This window comes from Uloborus diversus, chromosome 2 (assembly GCF_026930045.1).
Source record: "Uloborus diversus isolate 005 chromosome 2, Udiv.v.3.1, whole genome shotgun sequence".
In the NCBI taxonomy this organism is placed as follows: Eukaryota; Metazoa; Arthropoda; class Arachnida; order Araneae; family Uloboridae; genus Uloborus; species Uloborus diversus.
The window spans coordinates 178,361,802-178,383,800 of record NC_072732.1 but is presented as its reverse complement, the minus strand read 5'-3'; the positions used below and the strand labels follow the sequence as shown (position 1 = coordinate 178,383,800).

At 31.7% G+C, this 21,999-nt stretch overlaps 1 protein-coding gene across 2 annotated transcripts in view; it reads right to left on the bottom strand.

The window, feature by feature from the left end:
• LOC129217519 (pre-mRNA-processing factor 39-like) overlaps positions 1-21,999 on the bottom strand; it is a 76,897-nt gene that overhangs the window by 46,697 nt on the left and 8,201 nt on the right. For both annotated transcript variants that reach the window (XM_054851833.1, XM_054851834.1), the window contains 6 exons: positions 20,040-20,081; positions 17,578-17,696; positions 13,578-13,703; positions 9,823-9,938; positions 9,559-9,726; positions 8,291-8,513 (listed from right to left, as the gene is read on the bottom strand). In XM_054851833.1, the coding sequence (XP_054707808.1) occupies positions 8,291-8,513; positions 9,559-9,726; positions 9,823-9,938; positions 13,578-13,703; positions 17,578-17,696; positions 20,040-20,079 (792 nt within the window). In that variant the 5' untranslated portion in view covers positions 20,080-20,081. The remainder of the gene's footprint in view (positions 1-8,290; positions 8,514-9,558; positions 9,727-9,822; positions 9,939-13,577; positions 13,704-17,577; positions 17,697-20,039; positions 20,082-21,999) is intronic.

Below are 21,999 nucleotides of genomic sequence, written 5' to 3'. Positions count from 1 at the left end.
GTTATTGGCCTCTTGGTGAGGTCTGGTTTTTCCGGGAAAAGCACTGGTGATGTTTTGAGTTTGGAACCCGTGTGTTGTGATGACGTCTACAAAAGCAAAGAGTTCTAAGTTTCCCTGATGTGGGTTTTTTGTTCTCCTACGGAAGAAGATCGCGTCCATCCCTGGCATACCTTTCCTTGATGTGGTGAACTGTGGCTCACGCGGTGTGAATCGACCTGCCTGCAATTCGTGGAAATTGCCATGCTGTCCAACGACCGGTGAGACGTCACCTTGGAACACCAACAGGACTTTTAAACCATGCATGGACCCATTGTAAGATCCTTTTTCTAATTTTTCCCGGGGAACAAATCATTGTGTTGTAACAAATTTTCAATATGTGTCAAATAAATGTTTTTTAGTGTAAAGAATGATTCATGTTTTATTTTCTCCGGGCAGACCACTACCTCAAATTTTTAGTTGGAAATGAGTTGCCTAATTTTCAGCTTAGCTGTAGGCCATAAACCTCAAATTATATCCAACAGTACATCCAGGATCTCCAGGCCCGGTTGGAAGACGTTCATAACTTCGCACGAGAGCGAATCAACATCGCGGCGGAGAAGATGAAGACCAGATACGACACAAGGTCTACTGGACATGAATTCAACGAAGGCGACAAGGTTTGGTTATGGAATCCCATCCGACGGAAAGGTCTTTCACCCAAATTGCAGTCGCATTGGGATGGACCCTACAAAGTCGTTAACCGACTAAATGACGTCGTAGTGAGGATCCAAAAATCACCTAATGCAAAACCTAGGGTTGTACATTATGATCGGTTAGCCCCATACTATGGCCATAGTTCATGAGTATTACGTAAACAACCATGGTTGATAACATAAAAGTTGTAGATAATTTTTGCTTTTAATGTTTAGTAATATTTCTTGTTATTATTGTGTTTTCTGTATCTGTTAGTTGTTAATTAATGTGTATATTTGTAAACTTGTGATAGAAGTTTGGCACCCTTTCTGGGGATTGTACTGCCCGGGACGTGCAGTCCTTAGGAAAGGGGCAATGTTACAAATTCTGTAAATAGTAATTATTGTAGGAACGTAACCTGTAAATAGTTTCCCGTAATGAATATACAACCCCTTTTTCATATGGCTAAAATATACGACCCCTATTCCCTCTTTGTTCATTGATAAAAATTTGATAACGGTCAACGCATTTCGAGAAGCGTGTGGAATATTTGAGAAAATTCTTTTCGGTGTATTTAAGCCGTTAGCGATGGATAAACAGTTAGTTTCGTTTGAGATTTCGAACGGAGAGCATTTTGCTCTGTTTATAGCGAGGCATTTCGCTGTGTTGTTTTCGTATTTGGAAGTAAATACGTGTGTAAACGTTGAGTTTACGGTGTTGTGTGATAATTGCTTAATTGCTGATGAATAATTTAGCAGTTGTTGAAGATCTTTCCTTTACATAGTGTAAATAAATTTCCTGTGTTTTTATCAAGAACTGTGTCTTCATTTTCAAGAAAGTGGAAGTCGCACCGAATCCGTTACAATATATATATATATATTTTTTTTTTTTTGCACTCATTTTATAAGATCAATTTTTCTGTGTAGAGGATGATTTTTGGGACGATCACTACAAGATTAACTAGAGAGTGAGGAAGAGGTCAAAGCTATTGGAAGAACCTGACATTGGTAGTCTGGTGCCAGAACTTGCAATCTATTTCAAAGCTCCTGTTCTAAAACAAAAGGAAAATCCTATATGTTACTACAGTTAAAATTATAACGTTAAAAATTCAGAGCTGGTAAAAGTTGCTTTTAAGTATTTGATAGTGGTGCCAACTTTTGTTCTATCGGAAAGACATGTTTCTCTGACTGGTGGGATAGTGTGCGAAAAGAGAAATGCGCTTCTGAGGGACAAAGTAAACAAACTTCTTTTTCTCCAAACTGTCAACACCAACATTCAGGGCTACTTATTGATTTCCCCCAACAAGTCGTCCCTCTATTACTTACAAATTGTGTTTAATTATTAACTAACAGTACAACACATATTTCTTGCTCTTAAAAATAATTGTTAGAATTAGTTTTGTATTTTAAAAATAATTAGCACAACTTTTTCTCATCATTCAATGCTATGATATATTTTTTCTTAGATTCTTTTTTGATGTAAATTTAATTTTAGTTTCCTTAACTCATTGGCGGTTTGACATACGTGTGGAATTTCACCTGGAAAAGGTCACCTTGGGAACATGGCTATCTGCTCGAAATGGTCAATACTTTTTATCTTGAATTTTCCTCCCCCTTTCGGAAGGAGAAAAAAAGCACTTAATCCCTTTTGACCAGGACATGCTGTCAAAGATCAACCCCTTTCTTTTCAACGCATGTCGCAGGGAAGAGTCAAACTCCTCCAGACATGCTGCCAAGGTCCGTCCCGCCCATTTTCCCCTCAACTTGTTCAGCAAACAAGAGATGAAGTACTTTCAGCCAGTCATGTTTTACAAACCACAACTTTCTGTAATATTTTTGAAGTAATAATCTAGATTTTAAATCTCTGCAATTAGTATCTCCTACTACTACTCTAAATTACTATTCACATATTTTATTATTGAATTTAACTACTCATATCAACATATATAAAACAATATTTGGAACAAGTTATTGCAATATGAAATAGCTAAATGAATTTAGTTATGATTGTAATGTTTTGCATAACCTGAAATGATGCGCAATAATAAAAAGCAGTAAAGGAATTCCCTCCCCCCTTCCGCGCAATAGCAATTCGTTGTTTTTCTTTTAACGCTGGGGGAAAAAAGCACTGCAAATTTATACATCTATGCATAGTTTTTACATACTATGTGTATATATATATTTATTTCTTTATTTGTGCATTTTTAGTATGTTTCGAATCTCGCCATATTTGAGACTAAGTGATCGTAATAGCGGTATACCTAGGCTTGCCTTATTTCCAAAATGTTCAACCACGACCCCCCCCCCCCCCCGCCATTGTGGGTATTTCAAAAGGTACACACTCCGGCTGGTTTTCAGAGTGTTTTAGAAGGATAGTTCATTCTCAATGCTATGAATAAATGATTACTAATTATCAGCCTAAACCAGGAATAATAAATGATACATGGCGCAAGCAGATACATTTAAACAATTTATTTTGTAAGCATTAATCTTTTGAAGTTACTTTAGCAAGAAATGAGGAATTAAATTTTGAACAATATTTACATGTTTTTTGCATTGGCTAGGACTTTTTTAGAAAGTCTTTTTTGTTTTAAATCTTTTTGTAAAATTCTTTACAAGCTAATCCGATAATAATTTTACAGGTCATAAATTTCAAATCTGTACCTCAGAGCTAAACTAATATGAGTCACATACGCTACTTTACAGAAGAGAAAAAAAATATGTCTGGTGAGTGCAATTTTCGAAAATATCTAAAATATCCGATATTTTAATATAGATCCGATATTTTCAATCAACACAAACTAATGTCTTCAAAAGAGTAAATGCATCCTCAAATCACTCTTTAATTATTATTATAATATGTAGACTTAAAATTTAGGTTTCTTTAATTATTCATATCTAATATTTCATTTTATATTTTAGTCAATTTTAATAGAGTTAAAATAGCATTAGCTGTTCTACTAATTTGTCTTCTGTTAGCTACTTTTACACAGTTATATGATTCAGAAAAAAACAATATGCAACAGTCAGGAGCACAGTCATAAGACATTTTCTTTTTTTCCAACCAATGTTTAATTAGGTACTTTTAATATGCATTAAAATTGTTACATTACTAATAATTTTATGAATAAAAAAAAAGAATATATTATTTTGTTATATTAATGTGTATTAATACAGCATAAAACTATAGTACATAACTTTTTGGTTATTTTTAATAATAAATGAGCCATATTACTATGATTAATATAATTTTTATATTGAAAATACCGTAGTTGGAAAAATAAATATCGAAAATATCAAAATATCATGATATTTTCAGAATAAATATCGAATATATATCATGATATATATCGACTGATATATATCAGCGAACCCTAGCAGTAATAAACAGAAAATTCAAATTTTTGGACTTACGTCAGTCTGGCTATGAGGTACAGAAATAACAAATTTATTATTTTAAATAATCCTTCACGGTTAATTATTTTTATATTTTTTTGGTCATCTGTAATGAATCTTATATTTTACCGAGACTTGAAGTAAACTGGCCAGGACACTGGGTTTTTGAATGAAAATCGGGACTGTCTAGGATCCCGTTTGAAAATCGGAAAACAAATACTATATCCAACATTCACTGAATTATGGCGTATTTAACAAAGCTATTACTAAAGAAACACTGTCTAATATCACTAGTTCCTTTAGTATATTGATATTGGGAAGTGAAAAAGAACGAAACAAAATACGATTTTGGACAAAGAAATATACTATCCTTCTACAAAAGTCTTTTAGAAGTACAATGCCAGAATAGGCATGTATTTTGTAGGTTTTTTCATTAACCGTAAATAAAATGTCCTTGAAGCTATCGAAGGCAAAAGCTCTTCTTTGTAAAACTAAAAATAGTGTATCTTCCAGATCAATGCCATTAGTGTAGTACAATATGTTTTTGGAATAGAATTTCTGCTTGAATTTCTTCCCTTGGTTACATGGTTTTCTTTTTTTCAACATATTGTCATTATTATTGTTTATTAATCATTTTATTTTTTGATCGTTTAAAATTTTGCTGAAAGAATTGGTTTCAGAGATGTAAAAAAAATAAAGTTTGAATTTAACATACCATTTGAGCAACTAAAATAAAAACCTGAAAAGTAATTTCTTTGAAGGCATAATCAAAATTAATCTGAAATATAATCTAAAATACAATGATTTCTTCTTGAAATCTTGATTATAGTACGCTAATTACTTGAAAAACAAAGAGTCAAGACAAAGGAGCAAACGGTCTAATCTTGTGCAAATGGCTACCTATTTCACTGTTATCTTGCTTATTTTACATGACATGAATCGCCAAGAGGAACATTCAAGCAATGTAAAATAACCAACATACAGGCAGGCAGCGAAGAAGAACATGCATGCTTCATAAAATAAACAACATTCAGTCGGCGTACGGTCTCGATCGGTGAATCCTACGTTGGTGTTAAGAGGGGGAGAAAAATCACAGATAATCCGCGGCTGCGTATAATCCGCGCCTCATAAACTTTGCCTTTTTTAGCAGATAATCCGCGGATTATACGCAGGAAAATACGGTATTTATCGCTTTTTTCGCTAAGAGACCCATTTACCGGAATGCAATTTCATTCATAACTAGGTATCTAAGCGTTCAAAGTTGAGTAAAATGGCTCATCATTGAAAAATCCAAATTCTATAATAAACTGCAGAGTAAATTGAGATATATTTTCTTAGAACTAGGATGTGTGGGGGGGGGGGTTCCACATTTTGCAAACTTTTTCCATTATAAACACACAATCATATTTCAGGATTGCTTAAAATGAAAATATATTTGGATGATTGCTAACTTTTATTGTACTGGCATTAAAGATTTTCTCATGTCAAAGTGTAGAAGATGGTTAATTTTTCAAAATAATTGAAGTTTTTGAGAAAATTTAAATTTTTCAAGTCAAAAATTACGGCTGAATTTCCGATGATTTTTCAATAAAAATCAAGGTTGTATAATTATTTTTGCATAAGTTATTCCAAGGAATTGAAAGATCATATGACTGGTATCTAGCAATCGCACAGATTAAACAGTGATTTGAGATAAATATCAGGCTTTGGGCAAATTGAGATCAATGAAAATTCTGGATTTGTTGTTTAATAAAGTACAAATAGTTAAGCTCTGCTGAAGTTTTATTTTAATTATGAAACGGTTTAAACTTTCATTTATTTTTCTCTATTTATTATTATTCCTTTCTTTATATAAAAAAATAGTTTTAAATTCTCATTTAACCTTTTCCCCATTTCCATCTTCCTACAAAATACTGAAGATCTCAAGCAACTCCAAAAAATTTTCCTTTACTAAGAATCAGGTCCCATTCTTCTGAATTTCTTCCCCCTCTCAATGAAAAAAATTCCGAGGCTCTCTTTTTTATTGAAAAGAAAAACCTACAAACGATTTAATTTTTTTTTCTTTGAAAATTATTCATATTCATATACTTTTCCATTTTTAATAACAACAAAAAAAATATTATTATTGTTCTTTGCTAACAACTGATTTTTTTTTTTTTTTTTTTGTATAAAAGTTAACACAATAGCTGTCTGGTGTTGTGCAAAATTTTTGCTCTTACTATATATTGTTTATTTAGTTTTTTTTTTACTTATACAGAATTGAAATTGCATGCTAAGAGATAATTGTTTTTCTTTGTGATTAAAATAATTATAAGCTGAAGTATTAGACAGAATCGGTGAATTTAAAATGTTTCTGATATCAGCGATCGAAATTTGCGACCAAAACTAAGGTCAATCAGTTAGAGCAAATGAATTTGAAAAAGTATCCCTTTTTTAATATTTTTTATAATGTGATTTGAGTACAACATCTGCCTAAATGTGCGTAAAAAGCTACGTAACTGCACATAAAAGTTGAAAATTGATCTTTTACATGTACTTCCGCTCTTTGGTTTTCTTTGCAGCATTGTGATTTTATAACACTTAAAGTTCCATAATTACACGTTAGTAGCGAATAAAGCCGTAGCTATAAATTTATTTCCAAAAGGATACTTAGTTTGTTTTCGTTTAATTTGAAATCTTACGGCTTTTATTTATTTATTTATTTGAAATGTAATTGAATGTCATTGTCGTCGATTAAATTATGTTGCATCCATTTAGAGCTCAATTATTAATTAAACGTAAATTTTAAGCTTAGAAGAAAGAGAAGTGGATATTTAATTCTTGGAATAAAGTTTTGCTTTTAGCAGATGCTTACAATAAACAGCAAGAAGGTTTGCTTAGAAATCATTGCGTTGATAAGAAGAATGCACTGAACCTTGAAACCCCAACCTGATGAATGGGCATTGTTCGCGTTTGTGAATACAGAAGGAGGGCCCCCGCGCTCCGGGGTGCCGCTCTCAGGAGAGGGGAATGGAAACGCAGGATTCTACGCCTTGGACCGTTTGACAACGAAAATTTAGTGTCAGAAAAATACGTGTAAAACGCTTTCGACGTGAACTTGCTACGGCGTGATAAGACGTGCAAAACCGCCGGTAAGTTAAGTTTGAAAATATTTCCTATTACTATAACTAGTTTGTATTAATCGGTGCTTGTCTTATTATCAATTTTTGTCCTATTCTAATACCAAGATGTTGCGAAATTATTCTTATTAAACTATATTCATGATTTGAGGTTCAGTATTTTCAATATATTTGTCGGGTATGTATTCTTTTGTATTGCTTAAATTAGCATAGTATACTCAAAAATGTATGTTATACATTGATAAAAAGATCGATGTTTTACTTTCTAACTTCAATGTTTTGAAACATCGATGTTTTGCCATTGACGTCGCACCTCTAATATGTGGGGAAAGATAAAATTATTTCGACTGTTCTTGTTTACAAATAAATAAATATATATATATAAGATGCAGGTCCCCACTTTAAGCTATAAGCCTACAACGTCTATATGAACACTTTGCACTAGGCCAGTTCAGCCAAATGTAAGAGTACAAAACAGTCAAACACTTGAGTTTCAACCAACGTAGTCTGTCCACTTGGCACAATGTTCAGTTAAGATGAGTAAGTCTATTTGAAAGAGAGGGAAACCTAAAAATTTGATGCTTACGCTCTGTTAATTTCAATGCGACTCTGCTTAATTCAGGGGCAAATACACATCTGCAAATGCTGGCATCCCTGAAAACTAATAGATGTGTCCATTTCTGCCTGTAAACCGTATGTTGGCCTTTCCATTTCATTGGTGGTCAGACTGTACCAAAGCAAAACACTTTTAAAGATTATAGGTTACACACCAAAAACCATCTTTTGATGAAAGACGTCATAGCAAGTGTTTACAGAAGAAAAAAAAACTATTTGATTCAATTCAAAGAGGAATTAAGTACAATAAATATCAAATTTTGACATACACGTATAAGGGTTTAAAGTAAATTTAAATAACTCATTTTTTAAACAACTGAGAACTTATTAAAACAAATTCAGGAATAATGTGTGTTATGAAAATATAGGCAAAACCTTCATAGGAAAAGAGTAGATTTTAGAGGGGACTTTATTAAAGAACATTCTTTTTCTTTTTTCAATTTCAAATTTAATTAAAAGAACACTTTAAAAAACATCAAAGTTACTTACCATGTCTTTTTCAATAGTAGCTCCATCAGGTTCTAATCCAGGAGGGGCATCATCTACTTCCATTCCAGGTGGTGATACTTTTTCCGATTGCTTTTCATCATCATCTTCATCTACTTCTAAATCAGCATTTTTCATAGCTTTCACAACACTTTGTCGTATTTCTAAGAATTCATCTGTTGATAAAATTTCCCTCGGATTGTTCTTTTTCACATGCTTACGAAACCTGCAAATAAAGTTCATAAAAGGTTTTAATAACAATAGAGCTTAGATTTGTACGGACAATTATAAAAGACAAAGAAAAAATAATCATATGCAAAATAAGTAGTAATGAGGAAAATCATTTTATTTTATAATTTTTTTGTCATTTCTTTTTTAAAAAATCTAAAAATGGATTGCAGTTACGGTGTGAAACTGCCGTGAAGCCAGCATTCAGAATGACGAAAGAGAAAATTTCCAATCGAATTAAAAAATAAATAACAGTCAAACTTCAGAAGCTCCTATTGTTAGAGGCAAAAAAAAAAAAAAAGGAACAATGCAACTACTGGACAGTAAATTCCTGATCATCCACGAAATAGGGTGGCGCAATTACTATGGAAAAGTGAATTCGTCGATAATCTGCAAACTAGGTAAAAATGATGCTAGTGTATGCAATACCTTAAATAAGATCTCCAAATAAGAACACTGGCATACATTTTAACTACAGCCAAGACAATAGCAGTGCTTGTAAAAAATGCATGCAAAAGTTTAAAAAGGATTGCTTATTATTGCAAACATACACTAACAAACAGTGCAAGCAGAAAAACTGAAACACCTCAAACAAGGGTACACCAAAAGCATATAGGGGAGTGGAGAGGCATTTTTTATAAGACTGGTCCGGTCACTCATTTACGCACTTAAGTAGTGTAGATATAAAATTCAGTATTTATGATAGATTTAAAAATCCGTAAGTAGTATAGATCTGAAGCAGTAAGTCTTACAGATCAAAAAATCAGGTTTCGACGAGTCAGATTTTGGTGATCTTGAAAGATTTGATGCTATAGGAAGGGAGAGGGAAAAAATAAATAGAAATGTAAAATAGATTTTGCGCTTAGTATTTTTTTCTTCTTTGAAAGTATGAAAGGCCATGCATAATAAAGAGTTTACTGTAGTTATATTCACAACTGCTTCATATACTCTCGCCAGACAATGGCGATATTGAACAATTGAAGATTATGGAGGAGGAGACTAACTAACCATATTTTAAAATTAGAATAAATAAAGAAACTCACTTTTCAAAATGATGGCTATATAACTGGGTTGGTATAGTAAGTAAGGTATCATATGCTGCTGTCACTTCCTTCAAGTTTTTGTTCTCTTCTTCCCAATTTACAAACAAATCCCATAAACGATCAGACCTAAATTCCCGACCTGCTGCATCTAAAGCACGTTTAAATAATCTGAAAATAAAATTGAATCACATTTAAAATCCAAATAACAAACATTTTATTGTTTTGAATTACTTTTCATACCATATCATAACCAGTTAAACTTACTGTGTTATGTTTTCATAAGCATTTTCTTTTTCACTTTGTTGAGCTTTGTAAAAGTTAATATAATGTATCCATAAATCAACACTCAAAGGAATAGCTTTAATACCTTCTTCAAAAATCTAGAAAAAATGAAAAAGTAGGAAAATCTATTAAAATATGAAGAAAAAAATTATGCTTCAGAATACAGGGCTGTAGAATCAGAGGGAAAGTGACTAACTCCAGGAATTATAGAGCCATCAATTCTGACTAATTATTTCCCAGATTAGTCCGACTCAGACCCTACAGCACTGGTAGAGTTGCGGACTTTGAGAAAAACAACTGACACTGAATCCTTTACCACAAAATCACTTTGACTCTGACTCTGCAGCCCCGTTAGAACATTAAAACTGCTCCCATTAAAAACTTAGTTATTTGTCAGTTTTCAGAAAAGAGCAAATTTTGTGCTAAATAGAGAAAAAATATTTTTTCTTCAAAATTCTCTTAAGACATTTTATACATCTGTTATTTTTAATAATTAGATGCCTCAGTTACCAAATCAATTAACTCCACATTTAAAAAAAAATCCTCATTTCTGCTTTAGTAGTGCTTTATCAATGCGTAGCATGTGAATTTATATTAAAGTTTTGGTTCAGTACATTTCTGACCATGTGATGGCAGAAAATGTAAAACGAGTGCCTATTCACTCATATAGATAACATTATCTTCTTCATAACTTTTCTTGACTTTTTGTTTTATGGAGTTAATTGATTTGGCAAGTGAGGCATCCAACTGTCATTTGTTTTAAAAACCTTGTTGGTCTGGTCATGCTACAACCCAAATTCAAAATAATAGAATACTTCTCACTTTTTGGAAAAACGTTTATTTTAACCAAAAATAAGTGTAAATTAGGCATTTAAATGAACGTGCCACCTTTTTTATACCTTAAAGTGTACATTTCATTTTAAATATAGTTAATTAAAAATAATTTTGGCTAGAATAATCCAAAAGTTTTTAGTAATGAGAGTTTACATTGAGTCAAAAAATAGAATATTCAAATTAAAAGGAGAAAAACATTTTCAAAGGGAACAATATCAATACTTGAATGCATCATTTTTTCTGGATTCAATTCTTTAATCCTTTCACTCACGGATTCTACCACCTGTATACATTAATCGCTTCTGACACTGCTTCCATGCTCTCTTCAATGCTGCAACGAGTTCAATTTTGTTGGTGGGCATTTGGTCTTTAACTGCTTTCTTTAGATTTGACGGTACCTCAAATTTTTGATCGTAATGATATTGGTAGAGTTGCTTAACCAGTTTAATACCGAAAATCTTCTTTGTGTTTAAAACTTCCGAGTTGATTTAGAGATATGACACGGAGTAGAATCTTGCTGAAAGATAAAAGTGTCACTAAAGGTGTAACTGCTCTGCCTCAGATGAAGTATCATGCAGTATTATTGATAAACAATGGAAGTCATGCATTGTTTCATTTTACGCAATGTAAATAACTTCCTGATTCCAGCAGCCATCATGCACCCACAAACCAAAAAGGATGTGTCTAAGTGGAGAGAACGTCTCGCACAAGATTTCTCATACACTTTTCTTTTTAAACGTCAAACCTGAACAACTTTTTTTGCTCACAAATATTTCAAAAAAAGATTCATCACTGAATATAATCCTTTTCCAATCTTGTTGCCCCTGTTTGAGCTTCTCTTTGCTCCAGGAGAGTCGTGCACGTTTCTGCTTCATGTTTATCTTTGGTCTTACTTCGTAGATCCGCAATTAAAATTGCAGGTTATGCAACCGTGCAAGTGTAGTTGGAGTGGATAAGATAACTGTACATTCTGTCCAACACTTATGGACATATAAAGCATTTTTCAACAATTATTTGGACAAATTACTTTAATTTGGGTTCATCTCTTCCAGGTGTTGCAATTTTCTACTTCGTTTACTTTGGTTACTTTTTAGTTTTTCAGTCCTATATTCCTTTAAAATCTTACATACCATAGATTATAAAAGGTTCATTTGAATTGAGTTGGATGGTTTTTTCCAACTTTAAGAAATGATACAATATGTAACTTCGTTTTTGTCCTATTTATCACCTTGACGACCCATTTTGAGCAGTAAAATGCTTTTAAAAGAGCGTAAAATTATACGAGCACCAAGCTCTATACTTGTGAAATTACAGGGCAACAGGTATGCAAATATTTTTGCTACTATTTAAAATTCACATTGAATGAATAGATTATTCTAATTTTTTGACCTATATAAAAATCTTTTTTTTTTCCAATGTGTTAATGATCCATAAATTGTTAAATAATATCTGAAAAGTTGCTGAAATTGATTTACCCATTCATGAATAACGAGTTTTACTCTTTTTTAAATTGCATGCCTTCATTTTTCCCGAATCAGGGACAAATTTTGTTCAAACAGTTCTGATATTCTATTATTTTGAATTTGGGTTGTATAACATGGTTAACCTGACCTGAAAGGAAATTGCTTTTACATCTTTCACTTTAGAAATGAAATTAACTTTAAATTTCTTTAGACAACTTGGTCAACTTACATAAGTTTCTGCACAATACATACTTAATCAGTTCAAATCACACTTCAACATGTCTTTTTTTTTTTTTTTTTTGCATTCTTCTACAACTATCAACTACTTTCAAGTTTATGCGATTATTTTCGACGTCATTTAAAAATTAAAATTACTATTGCTATCATCAGTTTCTAGTAGGAGGCTTCTGAATTTTTCATTTCTACTTCTCTACAAAATAACAAAACGTTATCCTAATTGGGAACAAAGAACACATGTTTTGTAACACATTATCTTCACAACCACTGCATACATAGAATTCAACTTTTCCAGTAACATATCTGTAAAAATAACTCCAGATAAGAATTTCTTACCTGGGTCTTATATCTACAACCTTTCAATACCAATATGCAAATTTATGCCACACAAGTTGTCAACGTATCAAATAGACTTGCATCTTGCTCCTATTCAATTTATATTAATCTCTGTATGCACAAGGCGTAGCTTTAGACTGATATTTTCATATGGACGGTTGAATTTTTTTGAGCAATCACGATTGCTTATTGCTTTCATTTGACTGTCTTTGGCGTTGTGGTTCCTTTTTCAGCTTGGACCAGGCCTGCAGCACCACCGTCTACCGGCGGCGGCGCGGCTGGTCCTGAGCACTGTCCCCCCGAAATCCACTTTTGCTGGGCGGTGGCGTCCATGTCCCACACACACGAACCCGTACACACACACACACACGAACGCCTACACACACACGAACACCTACACGCTCACGCACGTACACAACACTCACTCACACACATGCATACATACACTTACACACCCACACACATGCGCCTACACAAACACACACGCTCGTGATTGCGAAAAACATAATTTAAATTCAAGATGCCAAAAATTCAAATTAATTTTTTTAATTTTTTTTTTTTTTTCAATCTTTCAGATAAAGCAATACAAAATTATAAAACAAGTTCTAGCACTGAAATTTCTAAAATGATGAACTTGCCAGTGACCAAACTATTGGATGTATTTACTAACCTAAAAGAAATTTGAATAGTTCTTCAAGGAAGCTGAAGAAATATTTGTTTTTAAGTTAATCTAAATGCAGCAGAAAATACATATACTTTTTACTAAGCTAAATTAATTTTTACTGATGCTTATTTCCCATCAAAGAACTTTTCTTTCTATTCGTATATATACATAATAAGAGTTTAAAAAGCAAAATATAAACTTACTTCCTCTGCAGCTTCAGCATTGTTCAAATTTTTTTCCATGTCAGCAAATTTTTTCCAGTATCCATAACAATATGGATAATGCTTGAAAAAGGAGCGAAATGCCTTCCTTGCAGCTTCTATATTGTTCTAAAACAAAAAACAAATTCTTACTTTTGGAATTGATAAATGCAAAATTAAAAATATATATATTAAATGAACAAGCTACTGCCTTAGTCAAAGGTGCTCAACCCCCCCTCCCTTTAGGCCATGTACACTAGAAAATCTTTTCAAAGGCATAGGCATAACATAAGAAAAAAAACAAAATTAATAAGCATTGTTAACACCTTGTACTTGGAGATAATGTCACTAAATTTAATATATTTAAAGATATTTTTTTAAGACCATACGAATCTGCAATTGCTTATTAAAAATGCAAATGAAATACTGACAGTTGCTCTGATTTTAGGTCCTAACTAGTAGCTTCTTATAGAGGATTATATTTCAGAGTCACAACCACCGATTTTGATTAAAGGACATTTGGATTTTAATGGACAGTTGTGGATATTTATTAAGTGTGAACATTCAAGTATAAAATAAATGTAACTTATTTATACAACTGATTCTAATCTAGTTACATAGAAGTTAAATTCTTCGTTAAGTAAAAGAATAAATAGTTCCTAGCAAGTGAAAGAATGAATGAATAAGAAAATGAATGAATGAATAAGTGAACTACTAAATGGAGTAATGTAAATAAATTAATAGAAAATGAAACCGTAAGTGGTTTAGATTAAATGATTGAGTGAGTAAATGAAACAAACTATTTCACTTTGCCCTATCCACTTTGCCCTGTATGTACTTGACTAATTGCACGATTTAAAATACAAATAAGCTCAATATTAACTAAATTTTTGCTGCATTGAATATAAGGAGGTCTCAATTAATATTTCAAATGATAATAACAAGAACTTTATCATTTTATAGTAACAAAAATAATTTTTGACTTACAACAAAATATTACAATGCATCATTTTTTTAAAATTGCCTGTTACCAAATGTTTTAACCTTTGGTGGTTTTTTTTTCCTGACTGGAATATACTACATATGGTACTACATAGTTAAAATAATACTGGATAGGTGGAGCTAAAAGCAGAGCAAATATTTCACCATTTCACTTTGCCCCATGTTCCCCTACATACATTTAATCATCAATTAATTGTTCTTTAAACTATGTTCAAAAAAAAATATTTCTGTTAAAACATCATGTAAAACTTTAATGCCAATTAAAAATTTAAGCTTTTTTTTTCTGCCGCAATTAAATACACATTAAATAACATTCCTTTGAGCTATGAATGGAACTGAAATTACAGTTGGCTCTCTGTTTAACGACGCTCTACTTAACGACTTTCTCTATTTAACGACGGCTTTTCACATTCCCAGATGGTCTACTGTAGTGTTAAAGGCATTCTATTTCAGGACGTTTTCTACTTAAGGACGATTTTTTGTAGTCACTTGAAAGTCTTTAAACAGAGAGCCAACTGTAGTTGTTTGGTTGTGTTGTTAATTTTCTTTCATTACTCAACCAATTGTAACATGAGGAAGCTTTTATGTAATAGAGTTATTGGCAATTTTTTTAAGTAAAATATTTTTTAAATGAACACCCTTCAGAGAAAAATACTATCAAACAATAATTAATTAAAGCTTAATTGCAGGGTTGGATTTTGGACTGTCCAAAACTGGTTTAGGACAGGACAGGTGGTTTTTACCATCTAAAACTGTCCAAAAGTGTCCGAAACTGTTCAAAACTATGCTAAAGCTAAAGGGGTGTAATCTAATCAATTAGTATTTACTACAATATTTGTAATGCAAAAATATAAATATTAATGAGGTTTAATTGATGAGTATTTGATAATACTTTTTTCCAAAATGTTCATTTAAAAAATATCTTACTTAAAATAAAATGCCAATAACTCTATCACATAAAAACCTCCTTTTGTAACAGTTGGTAAAGTTATGAAAGGAAATTCACTTTGCTACCAAGATAACTAATTTCAGTTACAGTTATAACTCAAAGGAATGTTATTAAATGTACAATATTTTTTAAAAAGCTTCATTTTTTAAATGGTTTTTGCAAATAAATTTTGCGTGATGTTGTATTTACAAAAAATTGTCATTTATTGCATTTAAGTTGATTATTGCACTATATTTTGAACACTTTCTTTCGACACATGCATAAATGTCGAAAAATTTGGTTTATGGAAACAAAAAAAAATTAATTTCTATGTAACTAGATCAAAATCTGCTGTATATATAAGCTACGTACATGCTGTATATATATATATATTTATGCTTGAATGTTCACATTAAATAAATATATTAAATAGTCAAAAAAAAAAAAAAAACTATTTTGACATTTTGTTCTGTTTTTGATATTTTCTCACAGAATATGATTTTTCAAAAAATAGTTTTGGACACTTTTGGACACAAGGCTTTTGAACCGGATGGTAAAAACCTTGCCAACCCTGCTTTCATTTGCACACATGCACAAGCATAAGTAAATTTGGTTACCATTGTCAAAAAATAATAATAACAACAATAATATAATAATTAACAAATAAAATAAAATAAACTCATGCATACAAATTTTAATCCGGAATTCAACTTCTGTAACTAGATTAAAATCAGCGGTATAAATAAGTTGTATGTTAACATTGAATAAATGTTCAATATAAAACTTTACTTAGATGCATTTTATTCTGTTTTTGATCTTTTCTCACAAAATAGAATTTCTCTAAAAATATGGTTTTGGACACTTTTGGACAGGACAGTAAAAACCAGGTTTTTACCATAGTGTCCAAAACCTTGCCAATCCCGCTTTATATTTCTGCATTATGAATATTGCAGTAAATACGAATTGATTAGATTACACTCCTCTGGCTTTAGCATACTTTAGGACAGTGTAAGGACACTTTCAGGCACTTTTGAACAGTAAAAACCACCTGTCCAGTCCTAAACTAGTTTTGGACAAACCAAAACCCACCCCTGGTTGAATCTTTTATTAATATTTTGGAATTAAAAAGCAATTGCAAAGTTTTTTATTGATTTTTTTTATGGAAAGTCTTTTTTGCAAAATGTTTCACGAAACACCATATCACTCCCAAAAATAACCATACACAATTATGAGAGGCCCATATTCCATATCCTAGTGGTTGTTTTTTAGGGGTGCAAATTATTTCCCAAGCCTAATATGTTGCCAAAACATAAAGTTTTTGCCCAAAATTTATCCATAATGTATTTGCATCATATTTAAAGAATTATTGTGTGGGGCAAATTAGCAATCTGATGTGATATTCAGTATAAATGTGTTTGATATGCCTCTAATCAAAGCCAGTTGCCGAATTTCTTACATAAAAAGCCACTCCACAAAAATTAAAAGGCTTAACTGGTAATTTAAAAAAAAAAAAAAAAAAAAAAAAACCTAACAGTATAAGTTCCTAGTCTTTGAAAAAACCTAGTGAGATGTCTCCCTGCAAAATAAAAAATCTCAAAAGAAAATAAATTTACAGAAATTTTCCTAGAACCTAGTTTTAGTATTCACTCATATTCTGCACCCCTGCTGCTAAGAAATAATTTACTCTGTGCAGCTCCTAACACATTTTCCTGGATACACATTGGATACATTTTGCCATTTTTCTCCGTCTTGAATTGTAAGTTATCTGTTAAGAGCTCATTTTTATAAACATTTTGTATTTTAGTAAGAAGGAATTTAAAAAAAGTTTTGTTTGTTTTTTCGGTTTCAATATTATTTCTTTTCCTAATTAATGCAGCGATATTCAATAACACCTCATTTGCAGGATACATGAAAATTCTGTTGAACATACCTTAAAAAAAAGATTTTTAATATCAAATTCTTTCTAAAATGTAAGGCTCTTCAAGAATAATATTGATACAACAAATTCACATTTCAAATTATATTTGACTTAAACATAGAATGTGCATAGAACAATTTCGAATAAAACAATACCTCTTGCTCAATGTAATGTAATAAATAAGTCCACCCAGCAAAATCAGAAGGGTTGTCTCGAACGACTTGCCAGTATTTTTCCAATTCAGATGCTTTATTAGCTTCACTCTCTGCTGGAGCTAAAAAATACATTTTACTTACAATAGGTTTAGCTAGATTAAAATAATGACAGATTTACCATAGCACCACCACAGTACTAAAATTGTTCCAAGGAAAAAATATCAGGAAAAATGGAACTAACCAACGTGCTTATGACGGGGAATTTAAGATTTTCATAGTCTTATATGTACATAAAGATTTCTTTTTCACTAACAAGATTTTAAAATGTTAGAGTAAAATTTGATAAATGTCAAGGTTTTCAAGCGCATTCTTTTCAAGAGTTGCTTGTAAAACAAAATCCCAAATTTTGCACAGCGCACAAATCAACCACTCCCAAGTTTCATCTTCTTGAGTACTCAACTGCTCCATTTATGCATAAGGCATTATATACAGTATGCTACGTATGACATACGTCATTACAATAGTAGGTATGGTTAAAGATATGCTATACAGTGAAACCTCCCTTAAGGGACACTCCCGAATAACGGACACCTCTAATTAACGGACATTTTTGCAAGTCCCAGTCCCTCAATATAGGCCATTCCATGTAATTCACTCTGAATAATGGACACTCCGAATAACGGACAGTTATTTCACAAAAAAAATTTCTTGCGAATGTAGCACTTCTGGGTTTTTTTCTTTTCGCAGAATATCTTAGTAACTGCTTGCCTTACAAAGCTTTTCATCCTCCTCAACTGATATCCCCCCCCTCCCCGTCATTTTCTTATCACTGTTTCTTGGAATTAAAAGGGTGGTAATGAGCAGAGGCCGCGATTGGGGCTTAAAATTTGGGAGCAGAAAAAGAAAGAACTAAAAGGCATGGCACTTGTTGTGGGCAGCAAAAAATGAAAAAGAAAAAAAAGTCAATTTTGTAACGGCTAGTTTTGAGAGTATTGAAGCATATAAGTGAAAACTGATGTCAGTCTAACAATTAACGTACGTTTTTCTTAAGATTTTAATGAATTTTGAACACAATAACTATTCAAAAGCTAAGATAAAAAAGAGGAAACTGGGCGCTTTTTCTAACTAGGGCTCTCGGGAGATGCAATTGAGAAGATCGGCGCCAGTAGTAGTCGGCTTTATGGCGCCGTAGTTTCGTTGGGTTGTTTAATTTTTAGACATGAAAAAGATTTGCCCATATTCAAGGTCATATTGCCAACTGTCAATCATGCAATACTGATACTCGAGATAAAATAAATAAATTAACCATAAAAAGTGTGAGGGGGGGGAGGGGGTTGCTCCGCCGAATCGTCGCCATTGGTAATGCAAAAAAGAGATGTCAAACTATTTTAACTGATTACTTTAATTGATTAAATGCTTTTTAAGACAAGTGTGTGCTGTCAGTATATCTTTATTAAGAAAAAACAGATTAATTACACTTGACGTAAAATGTAGTAAACCTTTCACAATTGTTTCGATTGTGTTCTACAAAAAGAACAACAGCCCATTTTGAAAAAGGTAAATTAAATAGTTCCTCCTAATAGCGGACACCTCCCAATAACGGACAAAACTTCTAGTCCCTTGACTGTCCGCTATTCGGAGGTTTCACTGTATAATGACGTTTTGCAGAAGCAAACTAATACAATATTTATATCAGTATTAACTTTCCCCAAAATAGGTTTGAATATTTTTTTAACATTTTCAATGTTAAATATATTTTTTCAAAGTAATATCATACTACATTGTATTCTAACAAAAACTTCTACATATAATGACAATATATACCATTTCAAGTTTGAAAACTAAATCACAGTCACAAAAGTTAGACAAAAAAATATTATACTTATAATTATAACATACAGAACATTAGATTGAAAAATTGGTATATTGAAGTAAAATTTAAAGTTATTATTGGTGCAGTGAACTAAGCAGCGATCTTGTCTGAAAAGTGGAATTTCTGGTGCTGCCACAAGTACAAGATTTCTCACCTCTTTACTCCATGGGGAACAAGCGGTCATTTTTTTCTTGCAATATTTTATTAGTATATACTCCAGTGTATTTTTTACATCATAAAGTTAGGTAAATAAAAACATACAAATGATATTTTTCATATTTAATAACAATAACAATAAAAGGGCGATTCTTGAAAAAAATGTCCCGTGCGTAACGCTAAGATTTTTATTTTATTCAAGTAACTATTAATTAAATATATGATTAACTGTTATGCTTTGATAGTATATTAAAGCATGTATTACTTCCCAACAGCATTATTTTTTGAAGGCTTTGGTTAGCTAGAAAAAATAAAAAACTTAAGCGTTATGCACGCGACATTTTATCGAAAATCGCCCAAAATGAGTTAGAATAGAACAAATTGAAGTTACTCTCAATACACTTTAAGTTTTTAATTAAGAATACACAAATACCCTTTTTCTTGCTTCGTTCTTCTTCCATTTTAGGTTTCATATCTAAAAAGAAGCAATAATTTAATCAATCACATCTAAATTTCATCAGGAAACATACAGGATATCAGTTACATTTAGAGTTTTGAAATCCACTACGCTCCATGACTTCTGCTTGTAACTTTCCACAACTCACATAATGCAATTTTTCGAGAAAAAAACATTAATTTTTCAGAATAGCTAAACTAGCGCTTTATTAAAATTAAATTGCAACTATCTGATCTCTGCTTTGAACCTGTTTCTAAAAATTCAAATTAAAGTGAAAAGTAATGAGCTCAGCTACTATTGTAATTAAAAAACAATTTATGCAACAGTGACTTTTGATATACATGAAATAATTAGTTTTAAATTAATTATTTTGCTACCACATTGATAAATCTAAAATTTTTGAAAATTATTTTGGATTCCAATTAACTATAGGGGAAGGTGGTGCACCCTGGGACACTTTTTAGATAATGATTTTTAGAAATTATATTTTCAAACCAATTTTTACCAAACTTAGCTGAACATGCAATTTAGACATTTTTGCCTCAATTAAAATTTATTTTACTCCATTATTTCGAGAAATTAAATTTTCATAAAAAAATTTAAAAGTCAGTACAAAGTCCCAACCTGCCTCACTAGGTGGGACACCTTGGGACACCAGCAATAATCCTGATAATTGTCATCTTAAATAATTGAAATATTACTAATAATATTTTCTGCTTCTGTTTCAACAACAGACGCATCAACAGTAGGGAACTTCCTATTTTCTTTTCTAGATCTCACCATTGCTGCTATTTTAATATGTTAATACTTTACCAAGAAAGAAAAATCAATTTTCTGTAAAACTAGCTATTTTCTCAATTTTAGTTCATTTAAACTCATCAGATATATCAAGTACAATGCAATAAGGCTTTTTCTATACTGTACATTGGTGGAACAGCTTGGGACAGTGGATCAACGTGCCCCACCACCGTGTGTCCCAACCAGCCCCACTTAAATTGTTACTATATATCAACTTTTTAAAAGTTAGACTTAGCAGCACAATACGTTTTTTAACCTTTACATTATTATGCAAGGACATGTTTCAATTGCCACAAGCTCTGATTGATATTATTTCATTCCAACTTGAAAATTTCAATAATGATTATACCTATTAATGTAACTCTGAACTGATATTCAACCTATTTAATGTAACTCCGAACCTTTCAAAACAAAGAAAATTAGATCAGTGTTTTCCTGTTCATGTGAGAAATTCCAAAGTACAGTAGACTCTCGTTTTACGCGAGTTTATTTTACGCAGTTTAAGATTTGACACCTTTATTTTACTTTACGCAGATGAGTTTCGGTTTTACGCAGATGCGGCAATGCAAGAAGATAAAATTTTCCCCTCTTTCAAAATCCAAACTCCTAAAGATAGCAGATTACACGTAATAGATTGCATTTTGGCGTGTTAATAATCGAGCTTGGGCCCCTGGAAACATTTTATGCGATTGGTTTCAGAGCTCTTTCCAGAAGTAAAGTTATTAAACTCACACAGTTCAGGGCTCATTGGAAGAAAAGCTTTTAAAAGTGACAAAAGATGAAAAAACCAACGAGGACATTGATGACACACAACCAAAAACGTTCACATTTAAAAATTTTAGCCATTCTTAGACAATAGAAATGATCTTTTTAATTTGTTAGTGAAGACAGATTCTATCTTGGAAATGACGCAAGTGATCATGGATGCATTAATGCTCTGCAAAGAAACAGAGAAAAATTCTTAATGACTGCCAAAAGACCCAGCTTCTTTTTATAAACAGAACACAAAATTAATTTATGTTTTCTTTATGTATGTTGTGCAAAGAAATCGATATAAGTACACATTAAACTTATTATACGTACAATTAGTTATCACAAAATGAAGTCTTTTTTTTTTATTCACAGAGCCTAAACCCTA